The sequence below is a fragment of the Toxoplasma gondii genome, chromosome IX (genome assembly GCF_000006565.2).
Source record: "Toxoplasma gondii ME49 chromosome IX, whole genome shotgun sequence".
In the NCBI taxonomy this organism is placed as follows: Eukaryota; Apicomplexa; class Conoidasida; order Eucoccidiorida; family Sarcocystidae; genus Toxoplasma; species Toxoplasma gondii.
The window spans coordinates 4,735,714-4,762,922 of record NC_031477.1 but is presented as its reverse complement, the minus strand read 5'-3'; the positions used below and the strand labels follow the sequence as shown (position 1 = coordinate 4,762,922).

At 54.9% G+C, this 27,209-nt stretch overlaps 4 protein-coding genes across 4 annotated transcripts in view; 3 read left to right on the top strand and 1 right to left on the bottom strand.

Moving 5' to 3' along the window:
• Nucleotides 1-517: 517 nt before the first annotated feature.
• TGME49_210478 (hypothetical protein) lies at nt 518-14,671 on the top strand (the record flags this gene model as incomplete). Its single annotated transcript, XM_018779506.1, has 10 exons — nt 518-3,398; nt 4,730-5,000; nt 5,826-5,988; nt 6,402-7,516; nt 7,984-8,274; nt 8,724-8,832; nt 9,225-9,354; nt 10,188-10,365; nt 11,301-11,679; nt 11,858-14,671. The coding sequence occupies 10 exons, from the start codon at nt 518-520 to the stop codon at nt 14,669-14,671; spliced, it is 8,331 nt and encodes a 2,776-aa protein (XP_018636500.1).
• Nucleotides 14,672-14,902: 231 nt separating this feature from the next.
• Nucleotides 14,903-18,727, top strand: TGME49_210482 (hypothetical protein; the record flags this gene model as incomplete). Its single annotated transcript, XM_018779507.1, has 3 exons — nt 14,903-15,787; nt 16,465-17,178; nt 17,388-18,727. 3 exons carry the CDS (start codon nt 14,903-14,905, stop codon nt 17,652-17,654), a joined length of 1,866 nt encoding a protein of 621 aa, XP_018636499.1. The 3' UTR covers nt 17,655-18,727.
• Nucleotides 18,728-19,078: 351 nt separating this feature from the next.
• Nucleotides 19,079-23,362, top strand: TGME49_210490 (hypothetical protein). The gene is made up of 3 exons (XM_018779508.1): nt 19,079-20,247; nt 20,780-21,136; nt 21,461-23,362. The coding sequence occupies exons 1-3, from the start codon at nt 19,469-19,471 to the stop codon at nt 23,097-23,099; spliced, it is 2,775 nt and encodes a 924-aa protein (XP_018636498.1). The 5' UTR covers nt 19,079-19,468; the 3' UTR covers nt 23,100-23,362.
• Nucleotides 23,363-26,989: 3,627 nt separating this feature from the next.
• Nucleotides 26,990-27,209, bottom strand: part of TGME49_210600 (KRUF family protein) — a gene marked incomplete at both ends in the record, with an annotated part of 5,106 nt that continues 4,886 nt past the window's right edge. The window contains one exon of the mRNA XM_018779509.1: nt 26,990-27,209. This exon is cut by the window's right edge and continues 856 nt beyond it. Coding sequence (XP_018636497.1) covers nt 26,990-27,209 — 220 coding nt within the window.

The following is a 27,209-nucleotide window of genomic DNA, read 5'->3' as shown; positions in this document are numbered from 1 at the left end:
ACGAAATGAATCTGCACAAACGGTTCTCCTGTGCGAACGTATGTGTTCAACTGTCTTTCTGCATGACGTTACCTGGGACGTCTACCGTCCTGTTTCGGGGAAGTGGATGCCGCTTCAAGAGGCCACAAAGACACTGAGTTGTGCTGACGTTTTCGGTCTGATGCGCATGCCTTTGAATGCAGTTCAACCGGAGAGGCACGCAGAACCCAAGGCGTCTTCCGGGGTGGCGGTGACTGTCAATGGGGAGGGTGGGGAGAAACATCATGCTACGCTCTCTGTGGCCTTCGACCGGCGCAAGTTCATGTTCCGCCGTTCCGGACTTGTGACATTTCTGCTGTCTGGACGTGAAACCCTGCGCGAGTCCAGAGAACGCGTCCGACACAGAGGCGAGCAAGCGATTGTCGTTTCTCTCCGAATCTGCAGTTTTGGGCTTTGATCGCATGCATCTGCTGCTTTTCCCAGAGCTCTGCTTCGAGCAACAAACGAAGAAGACTTTGCGTGTGCTGCTATCCTGGACATGGACTCCGTCAGGAAGGCAGTTGGCGCAGAAGAGACAACCAAGTGCGCTCTTTCCATTTTGGATCACCTTCGAAGTCGAGCGCTTCTCAGCCCTCCTCTTGTGTCTTCTCCTTCTCCTTCATTTCCTATGGCTTCTTCGTTTCCTGTCGCTTCCCACTTCGGTGGGATGTTGATTACTTTGGCGCTGCGGAAGTGCGCGCGCCAGTGGAAGGGCCGACTAACTCTAGAATTTGCGTGGCTCGTTCGCGAGGCGAGGAACCTGCTTTTAAGTTCGTCTCCTCTCCCAGCTGACTCCGGTTCCACCTCCTCTAGCGGTGAGGGCGGAGATCCGAACGCGACCCGCGTGTCTCCTCTCCATGCCGGGAGCTTCTCTGCTCTCCAACTCCCTGCGGCGTGTTCGGCGGCTTCGCTGTCCTTGAAGAGGCAGTTGGCGGTCGCAACTGACGCCCTCGCCCGTTTTTTTCTGGACGAAACGGAAGCGATTGGCATTGTCCACTGCGACCCTGTGGAGGCCGTGCATCCTGGAGGAAGCGACATGAGCCACCTGTCTTCTCCGTGGTCTCTGTTGTCTTCTGACGCCTACCCTGTGTTTCTCCAGAACCTCTTCTCTTCGGCTACACCGGCGTCACCCTTTCTCGAGGGGCCGCAGGTCCCGGCTCCGCGGTCTTTGTCCCCTTCCTGCTCGGCCGCCTCGCCTGTCACTCCGGCTCCCTTGGGCTCGAATAGAGGCCGCTTTCTGCGCGACCGCACCTTGCAGTCAGAGGAACTCCGGGCGGCCCTCGCTGCGAGCCGACAGTCGCCCCTGACCGTCTGGCTAGCCGAAATCGAGGTGCTCGCGGTGACGCCTCTCCTGCAACTTTTGTGGGACGCGACGCGCCAAGCCCGTGTCGAGAGCTGGCGGTACGTGGTGCTGGATCCGTCTCAGGATCTCGAACAGCGAGAAGAGGTCTTGAGGCATCACGCTCACGTCCAGCTTGTCGACGCTGTCTACGCAAGAAACGGATGCCCAGGCAACCAGGAGACATCGTTCGCGGGCCGTCTGCATAGTCCCTCTGAGAGAAACAGCGGCCAAATCGAGGCGTCGCCCTCGAGGCGCAGATCGATGCAGATCCGGCTGGCTATGGCACCTCGACCTCTGTCGCCTGTCGCGTCCGTCGCTCCCGCGCTAGGCGAAGGCGAAGCAGAGGAAGGCAGTGTGCCCCCCTCCAGGTTACGACCTCCCAGTTCTGCCGGTGAGGACGCTCGGCCACATCGGAGAACGACTGCGTCGACCCTGCAGAAGAGCGGTAGGGAAGCGAATGCGCGTCTCTCTCGGACGTCGGTGCGCCCCGAGCTTCTCGACCCCGTACAAAGTCTCGTCCCGGAACCGCCCTCGCAGAGTTTGCCTTCCTCGAGCCGGGACTCAAACGCGTCTCCGTCGCTGGGCTCGTCTTTGCGGCTCTCTCCTTCCGCCTGCACGGCCGGTCTCGAGAGCAGAGACGGGGGAGGGTGGAGCAGGGATTCAGAGCTGCGGCTGGTGGCAAGCGTCGTGGGTCACTTGGCACAGACGGCTCTCTTGGCGTCTCTCGCGCCGGCTCCGCGGCTTCTGCAGCTCTGTTTGTTGTGTGCTTTGAATGCACTGCTTTGTTCGGTTCCGTCGCCGAGAGAAATCGTGGACTTTTCCTCGGATGCATCGCGCCCAGACTCCGACAAGACGGAGGAAGAGGGCGCACTCAAGGCTGCTTACCCTCATGTGCCGCCTGCGTCTCCGCCCCCTCCCAACGCCTTCGATGTCGCCGCAACCTCGGCGAACGCCGCAAGTCGCCCCCTGAGCAACCCCGGAGTTGCCGGCGCACCGGCTTCGCCAAAGGAAACATCGTTCAAAGAAGCAAAGCGCGAGAAAGAGCCGCTTCCTGTTTCTCTCTGTGCCTATCTCCACACAGCTGGCCTCTCTTCTCTCCTTCCCTATGGGCGAAGGCAGCTCGGTGAAAGCTTGCTGGCGCCGTCGGATCTCGGGTCGGGTGTCCCGCTGCCGCACCTCGTTCTTCAGGCCCTCGGAGACAAAACAACTACGGGGCTCTCCGGTGGAGAAAGAAGAGACAGGTCTGTTCGTCAGGGCGCGGGGGACGCGGCTTCGAGAAGCGGCTTCTCAGTCGCCCCGCGCGCGACCAGCGGCTCAGGATCGACGACTGGCGGCAAAGTTCTATCGGTAGAAAGAAGTGGGAAGCCTTCCGTGAGGGCAAAAGGCAAGTCGATCGGAGGGCCCGGCTACTCCGCATTTGGGCCCGCGATGGGTGAGGCGCGAGAGTGCGAAGGCGGGGAAGGCGCGACTTCTGCGGTCGAGAGCGGAGGCGGTGATCAAGGAGTGGCGGCGCAACCGCTCGAGAGAACACCAGGAGAGAGCGAGCAAAGCTCTGGAGAAATAAAACCACAAGAATCCCCGCCGCCTCTCTGGGTGGCCTTCGGCATCTTGGCGCAAATGTGCGTCGACTTCTTAGCCAGCCACAACTCGGACAGAGTTCGCCTCAGCGCCATTGCATGCGGTGCCACGGCTGGAAGTGGTTGCCCCAGTTGGGGAGATGTGCGCAATGACGACCTGGAGGAAGAACGGAACGAAAGGAGAGAGGAGAGCAGGAAACATAGGACGTTGCAGAACAGCGTTCAGGACCTGGCCTCGGCTTCTGAAGGAGGACAGAGGCCCGGACCTGATGCCAAGCCTGCGAAACGCGAGGCAGGGAGTTGCCCAAGAGGTGGAAACGTAGGAAAGAAAAGTGGAAGGCCTCGAGGGCAGGACGGTGCCCACGAAGAAGGCGACGGAGAGAGAAGAGGTTGCAGGGGAAGGGGCGACGAGGAAGGTGACGGACGAGCCAATGAGGCAGCAAACGGAGAGGGAGAGACGGGTGAGGCGGGGAACCGAGAGAAAACACTGTCAACGAAAGTGCACGAGGCCTCAGGAAAGAGACGCTTCTTCCTGCTGTCGGGAAGGAGCGACGCCTGTGGGACGAGAGGTTGAGGCGATCGCCAGGGAGGCGCAGCAAATCGGCGACGCGCGTTCTCACGCTCCTGTCTCTCCTGTGCACACAGACACACATGCGTGTATATCTGTGCTAAGAGATGGAGTGCAGTCTGTCGATATAGGCAGACAGCGGAAGTAGGACAAGGTGTGGCTAGACGGATAAAGGCATTCACGGCCCGCTGAAATGCATAGCACTTCAGCCAACCTGGGGAACAGGTCTGCACAAAGACACGGCCACTCGAACCACCCTAGGAAAGAACCAGGCAGCCTGTGTTCACACGCGAAAACGAAGAGGTGGGAAGAGACAAACGCGTTCAACCGACACGATACATTCATATCTATGCCTCTCTATCTATCTATATGTATATGTATATATATGGGTGTGTGTACAGACGTTTGCACATGCGTATGTGTACATGCATATCTGCTGTGGTAAGGATGTGGAGAGCGGGTGGCGGTGGCTCGAAATGGAGAACTTGTTGGAATGTCTCGTTTTTGCAGATGCAAACGTCCAGAGAGAAACGGCTGGTATATGTCACCAGGATCTGTCGGAACCTGTCTCCGCGATTTCTCGGGATATATCTCCCCCGTGGTGCGGGGACTGGGAGACTGCGATGCAGCCGACGAGAGATGTACACAGAGCGACAAGACCCCACTGCAAGACGAAATACGAATATTTTGGTGCAGAGAAGCAGCTTTTCGACGGTCAGTCAGGGGATCAAGTAAATTGAGTTGCAGGCGTTTTCTCGAAGAAGCTTCAACTCGTGGTCAAAACGGTATTTCCAAAATTCATTGTGCATATATATATATATATATATATATATACCTGCGTATAGGTGTACATATGTACATGCACAAATATCTTTGCAGAGGCAAATGCATCCAACAGGCGTCTATCTCATTTGCACTTTAGAGGGTACCTGTATACATGCCAGAGTGTGAGGAGATGCCTTTTTCTTCTGTTTCGTTTCTTCGTGGTCTGCAAGTCTATGGTTCCGTAGACACGTCTCGCACCTTACATGGGAGGGGGAGGTTTTCTTCTTCTGGCTACTCGTCGTGCAAGTCACCACGGGGTGTCTAGGAAAGGCGCGGCCTGCATAGATGTGCGTCCAGGAAAAAGGTACGTTCGCCAATGGCGCGACAAAGTGTCGTGTGAGTTGCCTGTTTGTTTACCGCCTGTGTCTTTGCCTCGCTCTGCTCGTTGGGTGCTTCCAGATGTCGACTTGCGGAGTATCGGGCGCCTCTTCATCTTCTGCATCCAAGTCCTGACCCTCAAATCGCGGTGGCACCAGATTGTCGCCCTCTGCATCCGCTTCAACGCACTCACGGGGAACCAGTTCGCGTTCGCCTTGTCCTCCTACGCCCTGGCGGCGCAGCAGCAGGTCGTGGCGCTCCACATGGCGGCAGTAGAGGTCTCAAAGGAGCAGCTCAAGAAGGCCGAGCAAGAGCTTGGAAGCCTGCACGGAGACCGAAGAAAGAAACAAAGGTAGCCGGAAAGAAGCTGCAACATCCAGCGGGCGGCCGAACGCCTCCATACGTTCCGCACTTAGCTTTCAAGAGATCGAGGACACACCGAACAGCGCGCGGGGTTCCATTCCGCTGCCCACAAAGACGCCCACACAGGACTGTGTGGGCGTCTTTGTGGGCAGCAATCTCCCTGGACTCGACCAGGCAGATGCTTGCCTATGGACGTTCCAACCGCTTCACATATTTGACTATTATTACATGCAGATCTGCGTCTATGTGCCTACCTTTGCACAAGTGTATGAAACAGCACTCGCAGTTCCACGTGTTGCAGAGTTGGAGTGTGTGGAGCAGCTTGGCGACTTTCCAACAGAGAAGAACTGTTTAGAGCGCAAGACCGCCTCAAAGACGGCTCTCGTCGGAAACCAGAAACTGTGGCTCGAAACAGCAGACACATCGGCCCCTGAAAAAATCAAAAGTCGAGTCTCCTTCACCCTCGGACTCATGACATATGAGTATATCTGCGCTATGTCCCACAGATCACTCATACGCATTTGCACCAAGAGCCTGCTGGATACGCGAAGATACACTTCGGTGCTTGCGACGATGCACGGCTATCGGCAAAACGCTTCACGCTCCTTGGAAAGGCAGACTTGTGCACTTGGAACACCACCTGTACACGCGTGTCTATCTATATGTGGTAGATACACGTGGTGGAAGTGCGTCTACGCGGCTTTTCTGATGAGCAGAGGCAGACGGCGAGCTTTAGATTTCCTCGGCAGGAAACGGAGACTCGCTGCCCTGAACATTGGCTAGCCCTTGTTACTTTTTTCTTCTCTTCCTGCAGGCGTTCGGCCCTCCTGGGTCCAGCTACTCGTCAAGAGCGCTTGTTCTTCCACCGGAAGAAGTGCTACGATGCCGTGCTGGAGGGTCAGCTGTTTTCACTGTCGTTGACGAAGGCCGTCGAGGCGCAGCTGCGACAAGAACGCGTCGAAGGGGGTAGATACGAGGTGAGAAGAAGAGCGAGGAGTGAGAGACGGAGAGCCGGTGAAGAGGGAAAGACAGCGATAAGAGAGAGAGCTGGGGATCCGTCTCTCCATCTGTTTTGGGGCAGACGTAGGCAGGAAGACTGACCTCGGCGCAGTCAAACGCTGGCCGAAATGTCTTGTGAAACGAAAACACGGAAGAGACGAAATAGGAGACACGAAGCAGGGAAGCAGAGAGAGCGACATTCCGAGGCTCTCGTGTTTCTTACTTGTGGCGCTATGAAGAAATCCATGAGAAGACAGTGGTCTCTGACCGCGGCTGATGTCCCATCGTGCCCTCTTTATCCGTTTTTGCCCTTTCCTCTGAAACTGCCTTGCAGTCCTCTGGAGAGACTCAGTTGCGTACGGCTCGGCGGCAGTTCTCTCGCCTTTGGCAGCAGCTTCTCGGGCCGTGCTCGTCGGGACCCGCTTCGTGCCACTCGTCTTCCTTGGCGTCTCGGAAAAACCCCACAGATCCTCTTCCTCCGCACTCCCTTGCTTCTGTCTCGTCTTCCACGGGTGTCTCCTCTGCGACTACGAGTACTCCTCGCGGGCCAGTGGGGCCCGACTCCACCGCACCCCTGAAGGCCTCAGCTGTGCTCCAGGCGTACTGCCTCGCGGAGCGCCTTCTCCGGAGACACCAGCAAGCGGATCTCCTGACGCTGACCCTATTTGAAAAAGGGAATTTGCTCTGCATCATGGGCAAGGCGGCCCTCGCGGCGAAGGCCTGGCGCGAAGCTGTCGACGCCGCGCATCGCCAGGTGGATGCGGTGCTTCAAGCCGCGTGCGCCGAGTCTCTACAGGTAGGGAGAGAGCGCCAAAGAGAGTCCTGCGACGCCAGACGCTCCAGGTCCCCAGTCGGCGCTGGCGCTGTCAGTGGTCCAGATCCCAGGGCCGGAGAGCAGCCTTCCGCGTGTGGTGAGGCTTCCTGCCTTGCCCCTCTCTCCTCCTCCGGAAAGGGTGGGCTGCCCTCGTCGGCGCCGTTCTCGACGGAGACGGGGAAGAAGCCTCGCATTGCATCAGGCGCTCCTGCGCCCCAGTACAGCGTCCTCAGTGGGCCGCAGATGCGTCTGGAACTCCAGAGCCTCGTGCCGCTCTACTTCGCGGCTCGGATCGGACACTTCAACGCCGTCGACTTCCACCTCACGAGCGCGCTGCTGGCGTCGCAGGTGGTGAGGCGCGTCCTGGCCGCGGCTGAGCCACACCCGTTAGATCCTTCGCGCTTTTTCAAGTACCGCAGCGACGGAAAGTGCATGCGCTACCGGATGCGCGAGGTGTACCGCTTCGGCAGCTTCGAGGCGCTCTTTGAGGATGCGCCTGGAGTCGGCGGCGCCAGCATGCAAACGTTCTTGGCGGCCCTTCACTGGTTCGCCCAAGTCCTCGCTGACGCCCAGGTCCGTGCTGCAGAGGCTCATGCCCTCTTCGCGCTCGCCGAGTTCCTCTCGGCCGATGTGTGCAGACATGCGAAGACAGTCACTCAATGCCGGGCCAGACGCGCCATGCTCCTCACCAGGTCAGCGAAGGGAACCGGTACTGCGCAGCCGGTGTGCAGTAGGTGCGCGTCTGGTGCCGAGGGGAGACCGAGTCGCGAGTGAGGAGAAAGGATAGAGAACAAAGGGGGCTTGGGACGAGAAGAGGCGCTGGAGGGGGAGTTGACGCAAAGAGAGGCTAGAGTGGAGAGAAGGAGAAGGCATCACAGACAGGGAAAGGCGGGGCTGAGAGAAAGGAGAGAGTGAGGCCAAGTAGCGAAGGACGGTATGGACATGAAACGCAAAGCGGAACAGAGAGGGGGAAGAAAAAGCAGTAGCTCTGGCAGGTGCGATGCTTATTTTCCCTTGAGATGAAGAAGAGAGAAAAGAGAAAGATGCGTTGTCTCTGTGGTTGGAATCCTTCACGAGCTCTATCTTTCGCCGGGTGCACCCGCCACATCTACTCCCGCTTCCATCCACAGCGCTGGTCTCCTTTGATTCTCCATTCCAGCACTGGCGACCTCCAAGCAGCCTACTGGCAACTCATCGCAATCTACCAAGGCCAAGACACCGAAACAACCACAGGAATTTTCACTCGGGACTGCCTCGACGAAATGATCGAGCCGCAGGGCTCGTCTGGTCCTCTCCACCTCCCGGCCTCTTCAAGTTCTTCACCCTCTTCTTCCCCTTCTTCGTGTGCTAATGGAGTTTCATCGGAGGGTGGCTTTTTGAACTTTGAGCCTTTACGGCACTACCAGAACGCCCGAGCGGCAGGGACAGTGCTTGCACTAAATCTCTCCCCGTAAGAAAAGGCGAGAAGAAACGCGAGAAAGACGCGTGACCTTCCGTCTCCGGAGGGCGTTCTTAGAAGCGATGCGACCGCGAGGCTTTGCAGCGGCGAGCAACTCACAAGAGACGCCTCAACCCCGTTGCGGGGAAGAACATGGTTGGAAGGGAGTGTTGAGACTGGCCGCCTTTTCTGACCTGAGGCGAAGTGTCTGAGTTTCGCCGCAGACGGCCTTTCTGCTGCCTCGTTTTGCACACATGTTGTCTGGACAAGAACGAACTGCTTTTTAGTGGACAACTTCTTCTTCTCGTTTTTCAGAATCCCGCAGATTAGGCTATCAGATTGATCGGGTCGCAGCGACCCTCCACCTTTGCGCACTCACTGCTGGAATCGTGGAAGCGGAAACCGTGTCGAGTCTAACGCTTGTCCCCCCTTGTGGCCTGCTGTGTCTTTTTTTTCACCAGACAACAAGAGCAGCTGTACAGTAGAGATAACACCTTCTTCTTTGCCTTCGCTCGGGCCCAGTGGCTCTTCGCTGCAGACGCTCGAATGCCCGTCTGCGTCGATGCCGGCGTAGGCAGAGAGAGAAAAGAGCCCAGGAACTGAAGGCATTAGAGAGAGACAGAGAAGGAAGAGGGATGGGCGAACAAGAAAGCGTTCCAGCACAGAGCGGGAAGCCGAAGCCTTTGGCAGAGCACCACCAGAAGATGTCGGGCATGATACGCCGTTTCTTTCTCCGTCTCGTCACAAGCACCTGCCCGCAACCGTCATGTACATAGAACGCGTCGAGTTCGTCTACAAATCTTGGCCAAAAATATGTCGGGAGATGTATGTATATTTTTTTATGTGCATGTGCGTGGGTGGGGAGTTAGGAGGTTCTTGCGTTTGCTGAGAGTGTGTTACAGAATTTCGGAGTCGTCTGCCAGGTTTTAGACAATGTTTATCTCTGCGTTTTCTTTCGAAAGGGCCAGAACCTGGCGGAGCGCCTCGAGAGGCTAACGGCGCTGGAGAATTTTCTGCGTGGTCTCGTGAAGGACATCCTCACGGAACACGAGAGCGAGCCAAAGAGGCCATGGCAAGAAGACCTTTCGCCCGGTAAGCCACGACAAACAGAGCCCCAAAGTTAAAGCCACTCTGCCGGAGGGCGGATATGCCTACCGACTCCTAGTGTCACTCCATTCCTTATGTCCGTTTCAACAGTTGAACGTTCCCTTCCCTCTAACATGTCTCCCTTCTCTCCTTTGAACTTCCGAAGACCAGAAGCCTCGTGATCTATCTATTGTTGCTTGACACTATACCGAACCTGTGGGAGATGAAAGTTATTGGACGGTTGATTGTGCTGTTTAAAAGCAGCTGTATCTAATGAAGATGCGGGTTTGCCCCCGACAGGCATCTGTGCACCTGGCTCACACAAGGTATATATCTGCCTACATGGTTGTACATATTTTTAGTCCGTAGATAGACTTTTACTGACTGCTGTTGTGGTCTTCAAAAGAAAGAGCATGCAGCAGGGCGAACGACGGTATTTTCATACATGCATGTATGTAGATATCGAGAGACTTCAAGACGCTGATAGGTTCACACTGACTACCCTGCATGGGTTTGAGCCGATGTCGCCTTTCCTCCTTGGGGGCCTGTACCTTCCCTAGCCCACACCTGCACGGGGGCTTTTTCGGACGCAGGCACTTCAGCGCAAGCGCGTCTCTCCAGAACGTTTTGCAGAGGGGTCCACACCCCGTTGCTTAACATGCCTGCGCTGAGATACGTATGCATTTACACGGGCATAAGAGACCTGATGCAACGATACCGACCGTAGGGTCCTGCATCGAAACTACGCTTTCTCACTTGCTTTCAAAACGGCTTGACTAGGTAATTATATCTGCAGGTGTAAGAAAAGGTATTTATCCTTCCGCTTGTGCTTTCGGCAGCTGCTCCGACGTCGAGTAGAGGGCCATCGAGACTGATCAGTAGCCCGACAGGTGCGAAACAACACATGGGACCCAGACCGAGAACTGAAGGGAACTTGTCGCCTCCTGCCTCAACCGAAGAGACAACTGCCTTTTCGATGGAGACAGCCCAGAACCTACGCGGGCTTCATCTTATCAGGTACGGCTCGTGATGTCACTCGCTACAACAGCAGGCCTTCGCAGCCACCACATTCATCTGCATGGTGAGCCGTACGTCAAAGGTGTTGGCGCGTCTCGTGGTTAGAGCAGAAAAAGTGCATGCGGCTGTGCGCTGGTGAAACGCGCAGGTAGGATGAGGCAGAAAACTTCGGTACGGAAATGTGTACAGACGGCCTAGTCTGAGCTCATGATTAAGCCGAAGCTCACACTCATGCATCTATACATTGATCTGAGTGAAGATTCTCTGTGTAATGTAGAGCTCGCTTTGTGTGCGTGTGTTTACCACACAGTCATGCGTGTGGCATAAGGGGTTGAAAATGAGGAAGCACTTCTTCGAAGAACTTCGCTTCATCTCTTTCCAGGAGTTATTTAATATGCGAGGTTTTCCAGTGTAATTTCTCTAGTAATTCTTCCAGCAGCTCCATCAAGTTCACTCTGAGCTTATTTATTGTAACTCTGCAGTCGCTTTCTTCGCAAGGGGATAAGTCTCGCCACGTCTTCCACACAAGCCACCGGGATTTATCTCAGTCTCGACAAGAGCCTGAGCTGCAGCACACTTGCGGCAAGGAGCCAGTCCTACGCGGAAAGGCATCTCTGCAGAGTGCCGAATCGGAAATTTGCGTCTGCCCTCTTTCCATGTCGCTAGCGACAACTCTATTTCCACTTTTCCTTCACATGTTTTGATACACCTACACACGTATATATATTTACATATACGGATGCATAGAGGTGTATGTATGTATATAAATATATATGTATATATCTATGTATACCCCTACATAAGCAAAAACATCTTCACACATTTCCTCAAGGACAGAAGGTGGAGTCCTTCATTGAATACGGGGTTGGAGGGTCTCTTCCGTGTCACGGACGAGTCTTCTTTCGCTGCCTATATTCTTGTCCTTTGTTTTTCAGTCCAGATGCTTGGGAGATTCTTCTTCGGGCCTTCCTCCTTCTGGCCAGAGTGTGTGAGTCGAGAGCGAGCCCTAAGCAGGCAGAGTATGTTCTGAGGTTCGCCATTCAACTCCTGCAACATCGTGTGGCCGCTCTTCGCGTCGATGCGTCGCTGCCTTGCATTCTTTCTCCGTCGCGTCCCTCGGCGCGCGAGGCTGTCAGCGGGGGTCGGAGCAGGGAAGAAGACGGCACGGGAGACGGACAGCAAGAGAGCGACATGGAGAGGGGGGACGGACAAGAACCAGCCGGAAAGGATCGAAGAGCAGAAGAGGCAAGAGAGCCTGCAAGACGTCCTGCACCTCCTGACCTGAAGGCAGATGTCGTGTTTCCGACGCCGGAGGTACGGACGAAGAAGCGCGTAGGCGAAAGGAACCCGCAGTGCCATATTCTTGTGTTCTCTTCAATTCCAACAGCAGTCTCAGATCCCGCGCCGCGTCTGCCTTGTCTCGCTCCACTTTGCTGCAGGTATGGAGCATTCTACGTTCTCTCACTTTTCCTCCATTTCTTGCTGCGTGCAGCTGAGTCTCCAACTCTATCTGCACTTGGCGCAAGTGTTCCTGCAACTTTCTCGCCTGCAGTCCGCGTCTTCGCTCGTCGAGTGCCTTTTGGTCAAGTGCTCGGGACATGTTTCGTCTCCTGATCTCGAGCCGAATGCTCCTCTCTCGTCCGGCTATTCTCTCTCTCTCGCTTCGCCCCCATCTCTCCCTTACGCTTCCTCGGCACTGTCGCGGCTCTCGACGAAGCCGTCGTTCTCGGACTCCTCTACTGCCAGTTTCTCTTCCTCGCCCGAGTCGTCGCCTCCCACTCCTTCCTCTTCCAGTTCTCCCTTCACCCTTCCGCTGCCGCCTCCGCTGGAGCGCAGGAAGTTGGAAACCTTGTGTGCGCCGCTCGCAGTCGTCGACTTGCTTCTGCTCCAAGCCGAAATGCTGCTCTTGAAGGGAAGCGTTTCAGAGGCGCTTCACGCCGCTGTCGGTGCTTTGGACTATGCAGAACGCTTGCGCCTCCACCGTTCTGTACAGTACGTGAACGCGTGTCAAATGACGTACCTCTTGCTTGTCTCGAACGCCAACCTCGCCTCTTTCCTCGAGTCGCCGAGCTTGCAGAGAGCCTTGCAGCGAGGCGCCAAGGGGCTGCGAGAAGATCCGAAACGCCTGTCACCTGTGTCGAGCGCTCCCTTTCCACAGAGCGGCAACGGCGATCGAGGCGCGACCAGTCCAATCCACAGCCAGGCTCGGCGCGAGGCGCTTCTCCAGGGCGGCTCGGACTTCTCTGTGGAGAGCTCTTCCAAGCGCGGCTCTCCCTGGAGCTTCGCCGTCGCCAGGCCCAGCCGCGGTGGACGCGACGGGACCGGAAGAGAAGGACAGGGGGGAGAACTTGGGGTCTCCTGCGTGCTTGCGTCCGCTTCGGTGTCTGCGTCTCGGGGACCGGGGCGAATGAAGCAAAGTGCGCGGAGGTGCGAGGGGGACATGGAGCTTGGAGAGGGAAAGGAACCACGCAAAGGTCTGGTGACCCCGGCGCCGGTATCGTTTTTGATGTCGCGCTTTGGGTCTCATCCGCGAGAGCGACAGGGGACTGCGAGGATGACCGGCGTTCTCCTCGCTCTTCCGCTGGTCAAGAAGGCGGCAGAACTGGCAGCACAGAGGGGGAACATTCGCAGTGCTTTTGACGTTCTCTCCCCTGTAACTTACGCGTCTGGCAGCGCACACTTTACCCACCTCGCGGTGCTTCAGAGCCTCCTTATTAGCGCCATAGAGCAAGTCGACGACGGGACGCTGGAAAAGGAAGGCGGCGCCTGCGGCAACAGAGAAGAGTACGAAGCGCATTCTGCTCTGAAGACTGTCTCTTTCTCGGCTGGAAAGCAGCACGCCGTGCAGAGGAGCGCAGACCAGCGACCTCAGTCGGCTGGAGAACTCGCTTTTGCAAACGACCAGGCAGGCGACGAGACGTTCACGTCGGGGCCAGAGCCTCAGCGTCGAGACAGTCTGCGCCTCAACAGAGTCGGCAACCTCGCGTCGTCGTCTTTTGGCGCCGATTTCGACGCCGCTGTCATCGTCAGCTTGATAAACGCCGTTTCGCCAAGTGAGATCAGCGGATTCTCGACCGTCTCTTCTTCCAGTTCGACCGCGGGGGTTTCCGTTGACGTGCCTTCTGCGTCTCTGCTGACTCCTCTGAAAGCGTTCATCTCTGAACTGTTTCCCCTTTCGCTCCACGTGTCCCAGACGCCTACCCCGTACCCCAGGTGGTCCGATCTGCTTTCTGGAGAAGCCCGTTCCGCCCTGGCAGCTCCCCTGACCGGCCCAGCGAGCGAGGGCCAGTGCAAGGCGCCTGAGGCGACTGCGCCTGCTGTCACTGGGAGAGAGCCGAAGCCCAACCTCTACGCGCCGCAGCAGGAGCAGCGGCTGCAGCTGGGAGTGGAGCTCGTCGAAGTTCTTTTGAAGAGAGGCGACTACGGGCAGGCGGGACTGCTGGTCTCGGACCTGGTGCCACGCGTCGGCCGGATAGCGGCCGCATTGCCATTCCTGAGTGCTCGCCTGGGGCTTCTGCATCTTCAGACCAGGCGGTTGGGCACAGATCTCTCCCGGCTGGAGAGGAACCTTTTGCGGGTCGTGGACCCGAACCTGCGGAGTCCGGCATCCATCCTCCGGCCCTCGGAACAGGGAAGCCAGAACAGACACTGGCTCCACCAGGTCGGCAAGTACGTGGGGAGCGTCATGAGTCTCTCATTCTTCATCGAGACGCTCTGTGGACACGACTTCGCGCTCCTTCTCGCCCTGTATCAAGAGGGTATCCGCGGACTCCTCACCTACTTTTTGCTGGAGGAAGGGTGCCAAAATGCCTCGGCGCCGAGGCAGGGCGCGTTCATGGCAATCCACGCTTTCGGTGCAGCAGCCGAAGAGACGATGAGGCTCCAGAGACAGGCTCTGAAGGGCGCCCTAGCGCCGATGATCTTCGGGCCGCCTGATACAGAGAAAAGCAGCGCGACTGGTGGGCCAGGCGCCGCGCTCCTCACTGTCCCTCCGGCCTTTTCCTCGCTGGCCGGTGGCGCCCAGCAAGCCAAGGACGGCGACAGAGGTGACAAGGGCGAGCTAGCGCTGGACACGGGAATGCTCCCACCACCTGTCGTTAAATATCTTGCCGCCTTGACTTCTAACGAAGTGAAAGGCACTGGTAGCTGCGGAAGCACAGTATCCACCCCTGGTACGTCTTCGAACTCCTATGAACTGCGTCCCTCCACACTCGCAGCAGTTCGCATTGCTCTTTTTAGCGCCCCAATTCCCTTGCAAAAAAGAGTTCCAACGCCGTTGCCCCACTTCCTGAATGCTCTTTTGTAGCGTGTTCATGTTTATCTCTGCCTTCGCTTGAGTCTTTTTGAAACCATCTCCTGGTACACACAGGTGAGCCACGCATCCTGCGAATCCCCTTATTTTCTGTTTTGTTTCTTGTTCGCAGAACCCAAGCTTGTGCTGCCCTCCCTCCTTTCTTGCCTCTCTTCTCTGAGAAGCCGGTGCGCCCTGTTTCACTCGTTCAATCGGGAACAGCGGGCGGCCGCGGACTATCTTCACATGCTTCTCTTCTCGCACTGCCCTCGCTATCGTTCGGTCGCGTGTCTCTCGCGTACCTCTTTCCTTGTTCCCGGAGAAGCTGGTTCCTCTTCGGACTCCTCGTCCTGTGCTAAGAGCTCTGCACTGCGACAGCCGTCTTATTCCAGCCGCACAGCCGCTTCTTCCTCTTCCTCTGGATCGCGTACGTTGATAACTTCCCTCTTCTCTCTCCAGACAGGCGAAAACACTGTCAGCGCACACTGGAACGCCTTCATAGACACAACGTTGCACCTAGGCTGGTACTGGCTGCCGTCGGTCCCCTTCGATGCACCTGAAACTGCTGTCTTTGACCCAGCGACGCGGCAGTGGACGCTCTGCTCGCCTCTGGTACATGCCGACAGTGTGATATTGCTTGTGTGTGCTCGGGGGAAGAAGCCATTGTCTGTGACGAATCCGACATGCGCCCTACCACCTGCCGGAGTCGGAGACCCCGAGAGCCGCGCGCCTGCTCCGGCTGCAGGGAGGGTCGGGAAAGGCGAGAAGCCAGACAGACCTGGCTCTCCGGTGCCGCTCGCGTGTCAGAGTCGGAGTTCCTCTCTGCTCTCTTCGGTCTCCAAAGAAAAAGCGAATAACATGGGAACTGGCGCCGGTGGCACCTCTGCACTCAAAAGTGCGGCTTCGACCGATGCGCCTGAATCCTCTGGGAGGGCGGGAGGCACGGTTGTAGGGAAATCGAGTAAGGAGGAAAGCTGGCGGAGACCTGCGCCAGCCGAGAGGCGAGGAGAAAGAGTCAGTCGAAAAGGTAGCGCAGACGAAAACAGTCCCGAGGGAACAGTGTACGTGGGACATTATAGTCGCAGAAGACTTCTCGACATGAGCATGCTTTTCAAAAAGCTTTGCCGCCAGGTGAGCAAATTGTGAAGAAATCCTAATTCCCTGACGGGATCGAGAACGTGAGGATGGGATGAGAAGCTAGAAAGGTCGACAGAACAAAGTCGAGCTTGGGGACGCATACCTAGGGATGACGGCACTCGCAGTGCTTTCCATCAGTCAACTTTGTGGTCTGCAGAAAACATGTCGTCGCCATCCAAAAACGAAACGCACACTGCACCCTGGGTGGTTTGGGATCCAAGCGCAAGATTGGAAGACGGGTTTTGCAGTTCGGACTCTCGTCGTGCTTGCAGTCATATCTCCACATCTTTAGCGTTAGGCAGTTGCGTTGTGCATGCATCTGCATACATGCCGGCACGCGTGGGCAGATCTCCATTTGCGTCTATACGTAGTGTCAATATATACATATATAGATATTATACATATATACATATATATATATATATACATATATATATACATGTATGCATATGTATATAATGTGTACGGGTGTTGGACGTCACATAGCTGGGGACGAACGCGTGTTCACAGTGTTGCGAAACAGGAAGGGCGGCTTGCGTTTCCCGGGGACGACTACTGGGACCGATCCCTTGTCCCTTGCTTTTGTCTGAGCACTGCGTCCAACCTGTGAGTGCGTTACTCTTTCGGAGATGCCGGGCGACTTGTGGGGGTTTGTGCGACCTTTTTCATAGGTTCGCCAACGCGGACACGCTGGCGCACTGACGCACTCTCAGACGCTGCAGCTCTCGGGATCGCAGGGGCGCCGCGACTTTGAGCGATGGCAGGCATGGGCAGTGGAGGACAACTTAGTTAGTTACCGAGTTATCAGCAACACGTTCTACCGGTTTTTCCTGCTCCTGAATGACGGTTTGATTCCAAGGACTGTATCTGGCGACGGTGCGGACTCCAGTAGCGCGTCGTATCGAGCGAGACGGCGGGCCTGGATCGAATGCCCAACTGGAAAGGTCTTCACTGGAGCAAGCAGCCATGTAGTTGGCAGCGGAGAAGTCGCCTTGGGATCAAGTTCATCTTTCCGTTCCTCCACTGTATCTCGCCCTTTCTCAGGGCGGTCGCGGTCGTCCGGTCGAACATCTGCACAGGCCTCTTCGTTTGGTGCAGGTTCGGTGCATTCGTTTTCGTCGTCCATGCTCCTTGGCAGTCGAAGAGGCGTTTGGGGAACAGACGAAGTGGGCGTCGGACAGAGTCGCGGTGGAGCCCTGGAGTTTCTTCAGGATCTCGACCATGGAGACTTTGTCCGCGCCCACGCCACCAGACGGTCCCAGGCGACAAAGGCTGTCCACCAACTATGGAGCGACTTGCGTGTCCTCACCCAGGAGCAAGTTGCCGCCACACAGGCTCAAGGCAATGCCACTGAACACGGCAAGACAACCAAAAGCAACAAACGAGTAAGTGAATTGACGTCACCGCGACTCCATTAAACAACCAAAGACTCCGTCACCCTATCATTATCTCATGTTGTATCTGGGGCGCCCCACGCCAGGGGGTGAAAATGCGGGGAACCTGGAGACGGTTTCCTTCCGCCAGTGTAACATCCATCAGGACGCTTCGCTATTCTCCCATGTGCTGTGTGTTCTCATCTGTTTTGTCTCACTAGGTGAATTCGGCATCCCCGCTAGCAGCGAGCCAAAGAGTTAACTCAGGGACAAGCACAGAAGCAGGCACAGCTGCAGACCAAAGAGCTCACGGAAGCCTGATTGAAGGGGTCAGCGACGACGTTCTCTACGGCGTGCTCTTAGCTTGTGCAGATTTGGCAAATCCTGTCCACGTTGCCAGCACAAGGGGGAAAGAAGCAATTAATCGATTCTTAGTCAGCGCTTTGGCGCCATGTGCTGTCACAAGTGTCGGTGGTAGTGACTCGTGATGAGCGATGAATCCGCGGGACCATCGAACAACGGCTGCGGAGCGCCAGCATCAAAGGCGTGGTTTCCTCAGGTGGCGTAGAACACATGGGATATTAGTGTCCGTTTCGGTTCTCTATTCGCTAATGGGCAGAATCTTGGTCCTACATCGGTGACCACATGCCTTTCTCAGGGTTTTCTTGTTCAGGGATACAGCCTTCTGGAGATGCGCTATGGGGAATCGTCGAAAAAGTTGTAACGAATGAAAGCATATTCTTTGCTTGTCTCGCACCGCAGTGGAAGAGACACGTACCCTGCGATCCTATATCGTCAAACAACCGCTTCTCGAAACGTCAATTAAAATTAGAGCGCTTGTGGCCTGAGTAACTGACTGTTTTTGATGTTGACAGGTCTTTGCATGCAGCACATTAGACACGGTCTGTTCCCTTGTTCTCTTGCCATTGCTCTCCCGGATCAACTCTGGACGCTTGCTTAAGTCAGACAGGCAGTGACGCTACACTGAAGAAGACACATCTCCTACGCAGAGACACTAAAGTGAGATGTTTCAGGCCCTGAACAGAGTCGCTTAGAGAAACTAGATTGAGCGAGATAGAGTGTAAGGAGACCGCTCTGGCTGTGTCGATGTCTGGACCATTCCAAACCGATGACCTGCTTTGCCTTTCTCGTAGTTATTTCCCCTATGACATTCTTAGAAACGAGTGTCTTCGTGGTCAAAGACACCGCGTGGTAGCACGAAGTCTCTGGCAGACAGAGACACTCTTGTTCTTGTTGGATGACTGCACTTTCTGTACGTAGTGTAAACGTTGCAACCGAGTTCGTATTCCTCACAGTGTTCTACTTAGGTGTTGTGGTACTCTTATGCTTTCGAGTGGCTGCTTTTCTTCAACTGCCCCCCTCGCTTTGTCTGGTCCTTCGACACTAGCAAGCGACTGTTGGACTGGGTGGAGCTCCACTTTCACCTTCGTTTTCCAGCGGAAATGCGGCTGACAACGATTTTCTCGACCCCATAGTAACTCCTGCTTTCTAGAGACGAATAGCTGATCAGTCTTAGAGAATGTTTTTTTTCAATGCGTGTTGAGTCCTACCTGCACGCTGAGAGTCCAGCGGCATTCACGGTTCTGGTAGTTGATGCCGAGCTCCAGTGATCGACGCTCCGAGCTGCTTCTGTTTTCCTCTCAAATGTGGGTCTTATAAAACAGTCTGACTTTCGTCGACACTTTTGTCATCTCGTCTCTTCGGAAACCGAGCAGACTTATATTATGAAGGCGGGCGGTGGCACTGAAACGAGACAGATGACGTATTGGAGCAGTCACCCCCGATGGAAGAGCATGTGCATGCGACAGCCGGCCGGCCCCGTGCTCGCTTAGTGTCTCCAACTTCCTTTCTAGCCCCCGTCTCTCTGACGTTCTGTAGTCCCCTTTTTTGCTTTTAAAGGCTAGGCTGAACAAAATGTCACCGTTTATCTCATATCAGCCAAAGCAAAACAGCTTATATCTTTCCTCGACGACTCAGTGTCGCCTCGTAAAGATTTCTCCGTGTCGGCCAAAATCGAGCCAGCGATCTGGGACTCTGCCGACTTTCTCACCGGGTACTACAGGAAAAACCTACGTGCGTGAGGTAGAGGATCGGTGTAAATCATTCTGTCAATCGACCCTCGACCCGACAAAGAATGTTCTAGAGGAATATCCCGGCATTGCCGGGACTCCATGTCTCCTCTGCGAGTGTTCTTGACCATAAACAGGCACACAAGTCCTCTCGAAAGCAACGACCCATCTTCCGAAAGATAGCTTACGCCGACGATGAAGGAGCAGACAGAATGAACTGCAGTAGACGACAGATGCTGATCAGGATCACAGGGAGGCGGCCAACTGGGAGCTCAAGTCATTCTGCCCTCTTGACCCCTTCTCTTTTTTCGGCGGTTCCTTTTCCCGTCGCCCCCACGGGCATGATTTCTGCGTTAGGCCATGCTAGCCTGTTCTCGCGTGTATCGGCAACGCAGGCGACGCCCCTCCTCTCTCTGGAGTTCCCGCGGGCGAGTTGCACAGCTTGCACGGGCTCCTTGAACGACAGTAGACCTGTTCGAGGAGAAGATTCCGGTTTTCATGGAAACTCCTGGACACTTTCGTCTTCCGTGCAGGTGTCCACAAGCCCTTCAACCATTCAGAAACAAAGCTTATCTGCGCGTTCACATCAGCAGTTTATCAGAACAGCCTGCCATGGCAGGCGCCGTGGCATTGCCTCCGTCGTTGAAGATGTGGCTGAGTCCTCCAGAGGCGCCACAGAAAGTTGTGAACCAATAGAGGCCACCATTCCGTCTGCGTCGTTATCTGCGTCGTTGGACGGTACGGCAGAGAACACTGGAGACACCTTGGACCTGTCCTCGGAGCAAACCGATGCTGGTGAGAACGAAGTGATTCATACGGAAGAGGGTCGGAGAAAGCAGACACGGCCACGGATAGAAGGAGACAGAGGCTGGTGGTACGGGGCTATGCAACAGGCCTTTCAGCGTGAAATACGGGAGTGGTTCGTCCAAAAAAAGCAAGGCACCCTCTTCCACATTTGGCGTGCCCCCGGGGTAGTCTTCTCTTCCACCAAGTACGTCAACATTCTGGCGGTTTTCCTCGCCCCTTAACAAGCTCAGGCCATTTTCCATCATGTTTCCCCTGTCAAACTTTAGACACCAGTCGGACTGCAAGAGACGCATCTCACGTACAGCCCTCTTTGACTTTCCATACACGTGGAAGAGTTTTCCCCGATGATGAGAGGCTCAGTGCAGACAAGTCGGCGCACAAAACTCAGATGTATATGTTTTACAGGGTGTTTCAGTGTATTGCATTATATCCGTGAGCATTTGAGGTGGCTGCTCCGAACGTGTATAGACTTCGAAACAGTTTGCGCTCCCCTCGGGCGTATTGCCGCCTCCAGGTTCCTGGCTGCTCCGTCTTTGCTTTTGTGTTGTCTTGTCGCCAAAGAGCTTCCTGAGATGGTTGCTTTGCCTTGTGCGTAGGAAGGCGTCCTGCTTATTGTGAACGTTTTGCCACAGGATATCCCTTCACCTCCAGCGGCACGTCCAAAGGCTGCTTTGTTACGGTCTCGCCTTCCCTGTTGATTTTCTCTATGGTTACAGATTGGTCAAATCTGGCTTCACACCGCCTCCTCTGCCACAGTGGTACTTCCCCGTCTCGGTTGGCGAGCAACAGGTGAAGTGTCCTCCAGCTCTTCAGTCGCTTTTTCGTCTCAACCGCAACCAGAAAGCAGGCGAAGGGCCTCAAGCTCCAGGTGCCGCAAGAGCAGATCCCGATGAACAACGTGGGAGCGATAGAATTGAAAAGAGCTTCCCGGTCTGCAGTCTTTTCTTTTTATCCTCTAGCAAATCCTCTGCAGGATTCCTCATGCAACAGGTTGTCCTTCACCCGGAGACACTCTACGTAGCTGTCACACCGGATTACGATTCTCTCTTTACGCTTCTCCGACTTGCTACCAGGTAAGGTCTTGAAACGACGGAGAACAGACGGGAGGCCAGGTAACCCGAGTTCCTTTACGCGCTCGTACGGGTCTCTACGTGCGTATGAAGACAGAGAATAACCGTCCTCTGAGACACCGAGGAATAGGGGAGAAGGTTTGCCCAAGCGTTGCATGGTATCACCGAGAGCCTTCGATCTTGAGGCGGGCAGACTGTCAGTGAACACTGGTTTCTGCAGACGACACGGGAAACAAAGGGTACCAATGATAAAGAGGCACACGCCCTGGAGTATCAATCTGTCAAATACGTTATTTCCGTGCATTGTCGTCCATTCTGTGCGCTCAGGGCTTTCTGCATGGATCCTTGTAGCTTTCAGCCTTTCCCGAATCTTCGTGTGCTTTGCACTCATCCTCTTCACGCCCCCTCATTCTTCCCCGACAATCTTGTCAACGAAGTGCACATTCATTTGAGCGAACTTCCCAGGGCTGTTGAGTCTCGTTCTACGTCAAGATGCCCTCTCCTCGCTTCGACTTTTCTCCCCCAGTTATACCCTCGATTGCAAGCTGGCGCAAACATCTTCATCGGCCTGGAAATGTCCCACGCAAGTCCTGGATTTTCATCTAGGGATCGCGAGATGAGTTCATGTTCTTGCACTCACCGGTCCACTGAATTTGAAAACAAACTCGAGGTGTCTCGTTCAAGACGACTGGGCGAGACCTGTGAATCCGCGAAGACGGCCGGGGATTCTGCGGTACGAGGTGGTCAGAAGAGACCCCAAACAAGACATGTAGACTTTGTCTTTCCACACCCTCTAGGCGCAAAAGATGGCGAAACACCTTCATCCAGAGACTGTTTACCTCTGTGGGATCCAGACGCACACTTGCTTCATCTGCTTCGCGCTACCGGCTGCGTAAGTGGTCTGGAAGCGGCACGAGGGACTCTTTCGGGCTCATTAAGAGTGTCAGAAGACGCGTGTTTATACCGGACTGGTCACAACGGCGCAGGGAGGGCAGCGTCTGATTCTAGAAAAAGCCAAACGGAAACAGGAAGTGGCGGTGCATATCAAAGAAAAAGAAAAGAGTTTCTTTTTAGTATGGTGGAGTGTGACAGGTCCGGAGACATCGAAGAAGAACGCTTCAAGATGACGCCGAGTTTAACCGGATCTGGGAGGTTTTCCTCTTGTCACAATCCGGAGTATCATTTAGGCGACTTCAGCGACCGAAAAAAAGCGGAGGAGAAAGAGAGTCCCATTGTGAGTACAAGCGTGCATGATGCTTGGAGTAGTGGCGGCTCCAGTGAAGTCCCGTCAGTGTCAGAGGAACACTCGCTGCTGAACCAGGAGAGGAAGACACCGGACGAAGTCTCCAAGGACGAATCCGCTATGCTATTCGCGCAGAGCCGGCCAGGTAGACTGTTAAGTTTGAGTATTCCCACCGATCGGTCGAGGAACCAGCTGCAAGCCCAGGCTTTTGAGGCTGCCAAAGATCAGATTCTGCCAGCAATAGAGAGCGATGGATGGCTCGGCAAAGGTCCTTTTGTCCCGACTTGGTGGAGCCGGCTTTTACCGGTTAGTCAGATTGAACCAAGAGGAACGGCTAAAACGCGAAATACACGCTCGGATGACCTTCGTCCTGACGCTGCGTGTCACGGTAGCGGAAAACCCAAATCCGACACCGAGAGAGGCATGCGCCGTTTGAGACTGGCAAGTGGCGGACTTATCATTATCCGAGAAGGACTGGGTGACGACAAGACAATACGAATACGATCAAGACAGCAGCTCATTTCCCATACTGACCGGAAGGCTTTATTGCACCAGTCCGGTATGGAGGGTCAAGCCAAGCTGTTGGATGATACACGCCATATTTCCAGAAACGGCTGCTGGAGCACAAACAAAACGACATCAGGCGTATCCGTGCAGTATGTCAAACTCAGAAAGCTTGCTCCGAGTCTCCCGAATTTTCGTTTCCTTGAGCACTGTCTATGACATTTCTTGTCTAACAGAGTGGTTTTTGTTTAGGACCGCTGTCTGGAGACTGGCATGCCCAGTAACCAGTTGAGCAGAGCGTGTCGATCGGAGAGCAGAGGCAGCGTTATGATGCTGTTCAGTGCAGGTGCATTCTAGACTGCGCGATATAAACGGTTGGCAGCTCATACAATGACTGTGGAGCAACACGCAATGCGGGGCCTGCAGAAGAGTAGGGATTTAACCTTGAGCTGACCTGACTCTGTCGAGTTCTTGATTTCAGGATGAACAGTTGAGCTAATCTAGTAATCTTGCCGGTTTCAAAACTGATTTTGTGTCCACGTACGGGCCACAACTTGCCAAGGAATGAATTCACATTGGAACATACGTAGCAGATTTTGAATGTTCCTACGCAACAGGGCTTGTCCAAATTCATAGACTGCTTCTGTCATGTGTGGGCCAGTTTTCCAGACGCAAAAAGTTCGCATCTCGGAAGTCATTCATTCTCATGACGAAATGCTGCAGCAGCGTTCAGGATAAGCAAACGCAGATGAATAAGTCAGGACAACATCGAAAGAAACAAGATTGAGGCTTGCTAGCTTTCCGCCCACGAAGGTTGTGTTACAGTCACGTTTTGAACAGTGAAGCTGTGAATATCTGCAGTCTGTTCGACACGATCAGCATCACTGAAATGAGAATCATGAGGACTGAGAATCAAGGCAAGTGAGTCATCATAAACTTATGCACAGATGTCGGGTACGCGCGGTGACACTAACAGGCTCAATCGCACCCCGTGTGCAGCCCCCGTGTCTTGGCATTATCGATGTTATGAAGTTGGCAGCACCTGCTGCTGTAAATTTGCCCACTTGCAAGAAATCTGATCCCCAATAAGACATCTCATTTTCTGTCACAGTATGGCCTCATCAGCGCGACCACATGGGGGGCAGCCGCGTGGACCGATCGGTCGAGAAAGCATTAGTCGGTTACCAAGGTATTTCCATGTACGCATGCGCCAAAGAACATTGTGAGCCAGTCTTGTTCTGCTGGCGGAATTCTGAGCGCACAAATCGCTGGCTACAGTGAGACGGCGGCGACCGGAGCACAGCCACAGCAGGAAAAGGAGACATGATCGGTAATTAATGCTGTCGACATTACTTATTTGGCACACGATGTCACTCAAAGTGAGAGTGCGCCCCGAAAAAGCTACATTTCTTCGGGGGACCCTCTCGCGCGTGCGACCGCGCTGGACGTCCCCTTTATTGCCCAGGCGACTGATGTTGCGATTAAAATTTTGAGTTGTTTCCTTCATGTTGGAAGAAACAGTGCCGTTGCAATTTACAACCGATACATCACAACGCCTCTGTTGTGTTCTTTGTAACGTGATACAAGCCCGTTTCTGCCGGCAGTTGATCGAAGTAATGTGTTGCCCCAACAGTGCTATTCGAGCGCTCGCAGAGTTTTGCACACACGCATTTCACTGGCAGTGAACTCTCCTCTTTTCGAATCTGAGGCACACAGACCCAAAGATGTGGTGCATCCCTGCTGCCACTGTCGTCCTCCCTGTCCCCGCCTGCATTGCTCTTCATGTGACGGAGCGCTCGACTCAGATTCTTCCCATTGGCGGCCCCTTCAATAGCTTCTTGACATTGTTTTTCTTTCTATTAAGTTTCACTCGTGTCTCGGTGCGTTTTGCTCCCTCCCTTCTTCTATGCTCGCCCTTAGGTGGCGTACGCGCGGCCCCGGCTGCCGCTCCTTCTGTGGACGTCAGTAGCCGCTGATCTTCCACCTTCCTACAGGCGTTCGCAACTGAATGCACTGCTGAACGAACAACGAGGAGAGTCCCTGGTTCACGGACGACCAAAGCGACCCTGCTGTTGAGGTCTTGCACAGGGACACCCATGGAAGGCAGGCGCCTGAGGGAGACCCCTTGTGGGCAGAGACAGCTCCCGAGGAAAGATCCGAGAGGGACGACAGTGGATCAGGCAGGTCCCAGTTACCCGGAGGAGACTATACGATGTTTCGGTAGGTTGTGGTTGTTTTTCTCTTCTGCAAATGCGAAAAACATAAACTGGGACGAGGGACACTTGTGGATGAGACCATGGTCCGGATTTTCTCGTGCCGGAGACTCTCTCCCCTCCGCCCCCTCCAGCGCTCCTGTCCCCTCTCACTTTTGTACTTCAAGTGTTGGATGCCTAGCCAAGAATGCTTTGACGGAGCTGTTACCCAGATCAATTGGCCTTGGCATTTATCGGACCTTCTCTTTCCCTTCAGCAGCGCAGGCTCCATCGTCCGTTGCGTGGCGACTTCTGCAGTACTCAGAGAACTGCGTTGTCTCTTGCTCTCTGCGTCTCTTGGCGCACCTGCAACTGAGTCTCCCGACGGTCCAGCTGAGTTGACCTGCCGTACGGCTTATACCCTAAACACTGTGGTTCCTCAGTTCAATCTGCACATCATGGAATGGGTCGTTGCCTTGCTTGCTCTTCGTTACTCCGTACCCTATGTCTCTCCTGCCGTGGAACGCGGGGTCTCGACACGACTCCACCACGCACATTCTCTAATACAGACTTGCCCATTTCTTGCCTAACCGAACTTGCCATTATTTGGCTTACCGCACGTATATTATACACTCTGGTTCAATAACTTGTGGCGTATCTCGATCGTTTCAGAGAAATCCCAATTATCCCGTTCCGGGAAGTTTTCCCACTGCGCGCCGGGCACGTACGTCATTCCGAGGTGCGATATACCGAAGGGCGAAGCGAGAAGTGAGACGGCTGCCCCGTGCGTCGCCGTCCTATGGTGGCCATATAATCCTTCTCTCTTCAATAGGTTCCGGAATGATTGCAACGCACCATCTACTCGTCCCGTGCTACGTAAACATCACGGTATGAAGTCGAATGAGTGCGCGACGACTGAGACTGTCGCTGTTGCTGCACAGTGCCAATGATGAAGAGCCGGACTGGGCAAGGTGTCACGTCGGTGCTGCCCGTTAGAAAATGTATTGGCACCACACGAAGAAGACACGCCCTCTGTGTAGACGTACATATATATACATATGTGTTTGCCCATGTTTGCATATGTGTCGTAGACGTGTAAAACTCCGTGTCCGTGTTTCTTTACACCCATATCTGTGGAATGCTTCTTGACGATGTTTCCGAGTCCGGGCCTCTGCACACCAGCGCTTCGCCGGACAGCTGTGGCTCTTAAGGAACGTCCGTTCTTCGTCAACACACTCCAGGAGTTGCACGACTGAGACTGGCCGGCGGGCGCACCGTCGCTTGTGGCGAGCTCCAAGGCAGCCAACTGACACATCTCGCCTTACAGGTCGTTCACTGAGAAAGGAAGTCCACTCCACGGAGTAGTCAAATATGAGAAGGACCTAGTGGAGAGGCTCGCTGTCCATGCACTGCATGCATGGTTGGACTCTGGATGTTGTGCAGGTCTGTGAATCATGCACGCTGTCATGTAGTTAGCACGACACTCGGCAAGTGCGCTTCCCTTCGCAATGCGCCACCCGAGCACGGCCGAAAGTGGACGTTTCTCGTGATCTAGCCGTGGAGATGTGTACGCTCGATGCACATGAATCGAGATCAGGATGGGCTGGTACGACGAATCGGAGAAACGTGCGAGACCCAAAATGCTGCTCGCCTTGAGGGCGTCACGGATGTGCGGGATTGCCTCTAATCATGGGTCTTCTTCAACTCAGGAAACCAATGCCAGCCCGTCTGTTGTAAACGGTGACGGATACTTCACAGACTGGGAACCTGTGATGTGGTCAGGCGGGAGGAATTCTTTTTGGATGGGCAGGTGCCGTGAGCAGCGGATACCCGTTTGGCGGTTCCAGAAGCTGTGCCCCACCTGGCGGTAGGCTAAAGGGGTCGGTGCCATTGGATCGTGACCGCGAAAGACGTCTCTCAAATGAAATGCACAGAACTGTGACGGTAGGCGAAATACCCGCCCCGTTGAAAGAACGTAGTGGGATCTGTAGGGAGGTAGATGCCCTTTCGGTGGGACAGTAACCGAAGAGCTAGTCCTTGCGCCGTCCACACGAAGGAGATGTCAGTAGGTCTGCAGTAGGCACTGCCGAACCTCTGCGTGTGATGCGCAACTCCGACGCACCATACCATCCTCCGT

Excerpts from the sequence above, each read along its gene's own strand:
- TGME49_210490 (XM_018779508.1), top strand. The coding sequence starts at position 19,469 with ATGAACTGCAGTAGACGACAGATGCTGATCAGGATCACAGGGAGGCGG. Across the intron at positions 20,248-20,779 it reads GTAGTCTTCTCTTCCACCAA|ATTGGTCAAATCTGGCTTCA; the intron begins GTACGTCAACAT and ends CTATGGTTACAG. Across the intron at positions 21,137-21,460 it reads CTTCTCCGACTTGCTACCAG|GGCTTTCTGCATGGATCCTT; the intron begins GTAAGGTCTTGA and ends CTGTGCGCTCAG.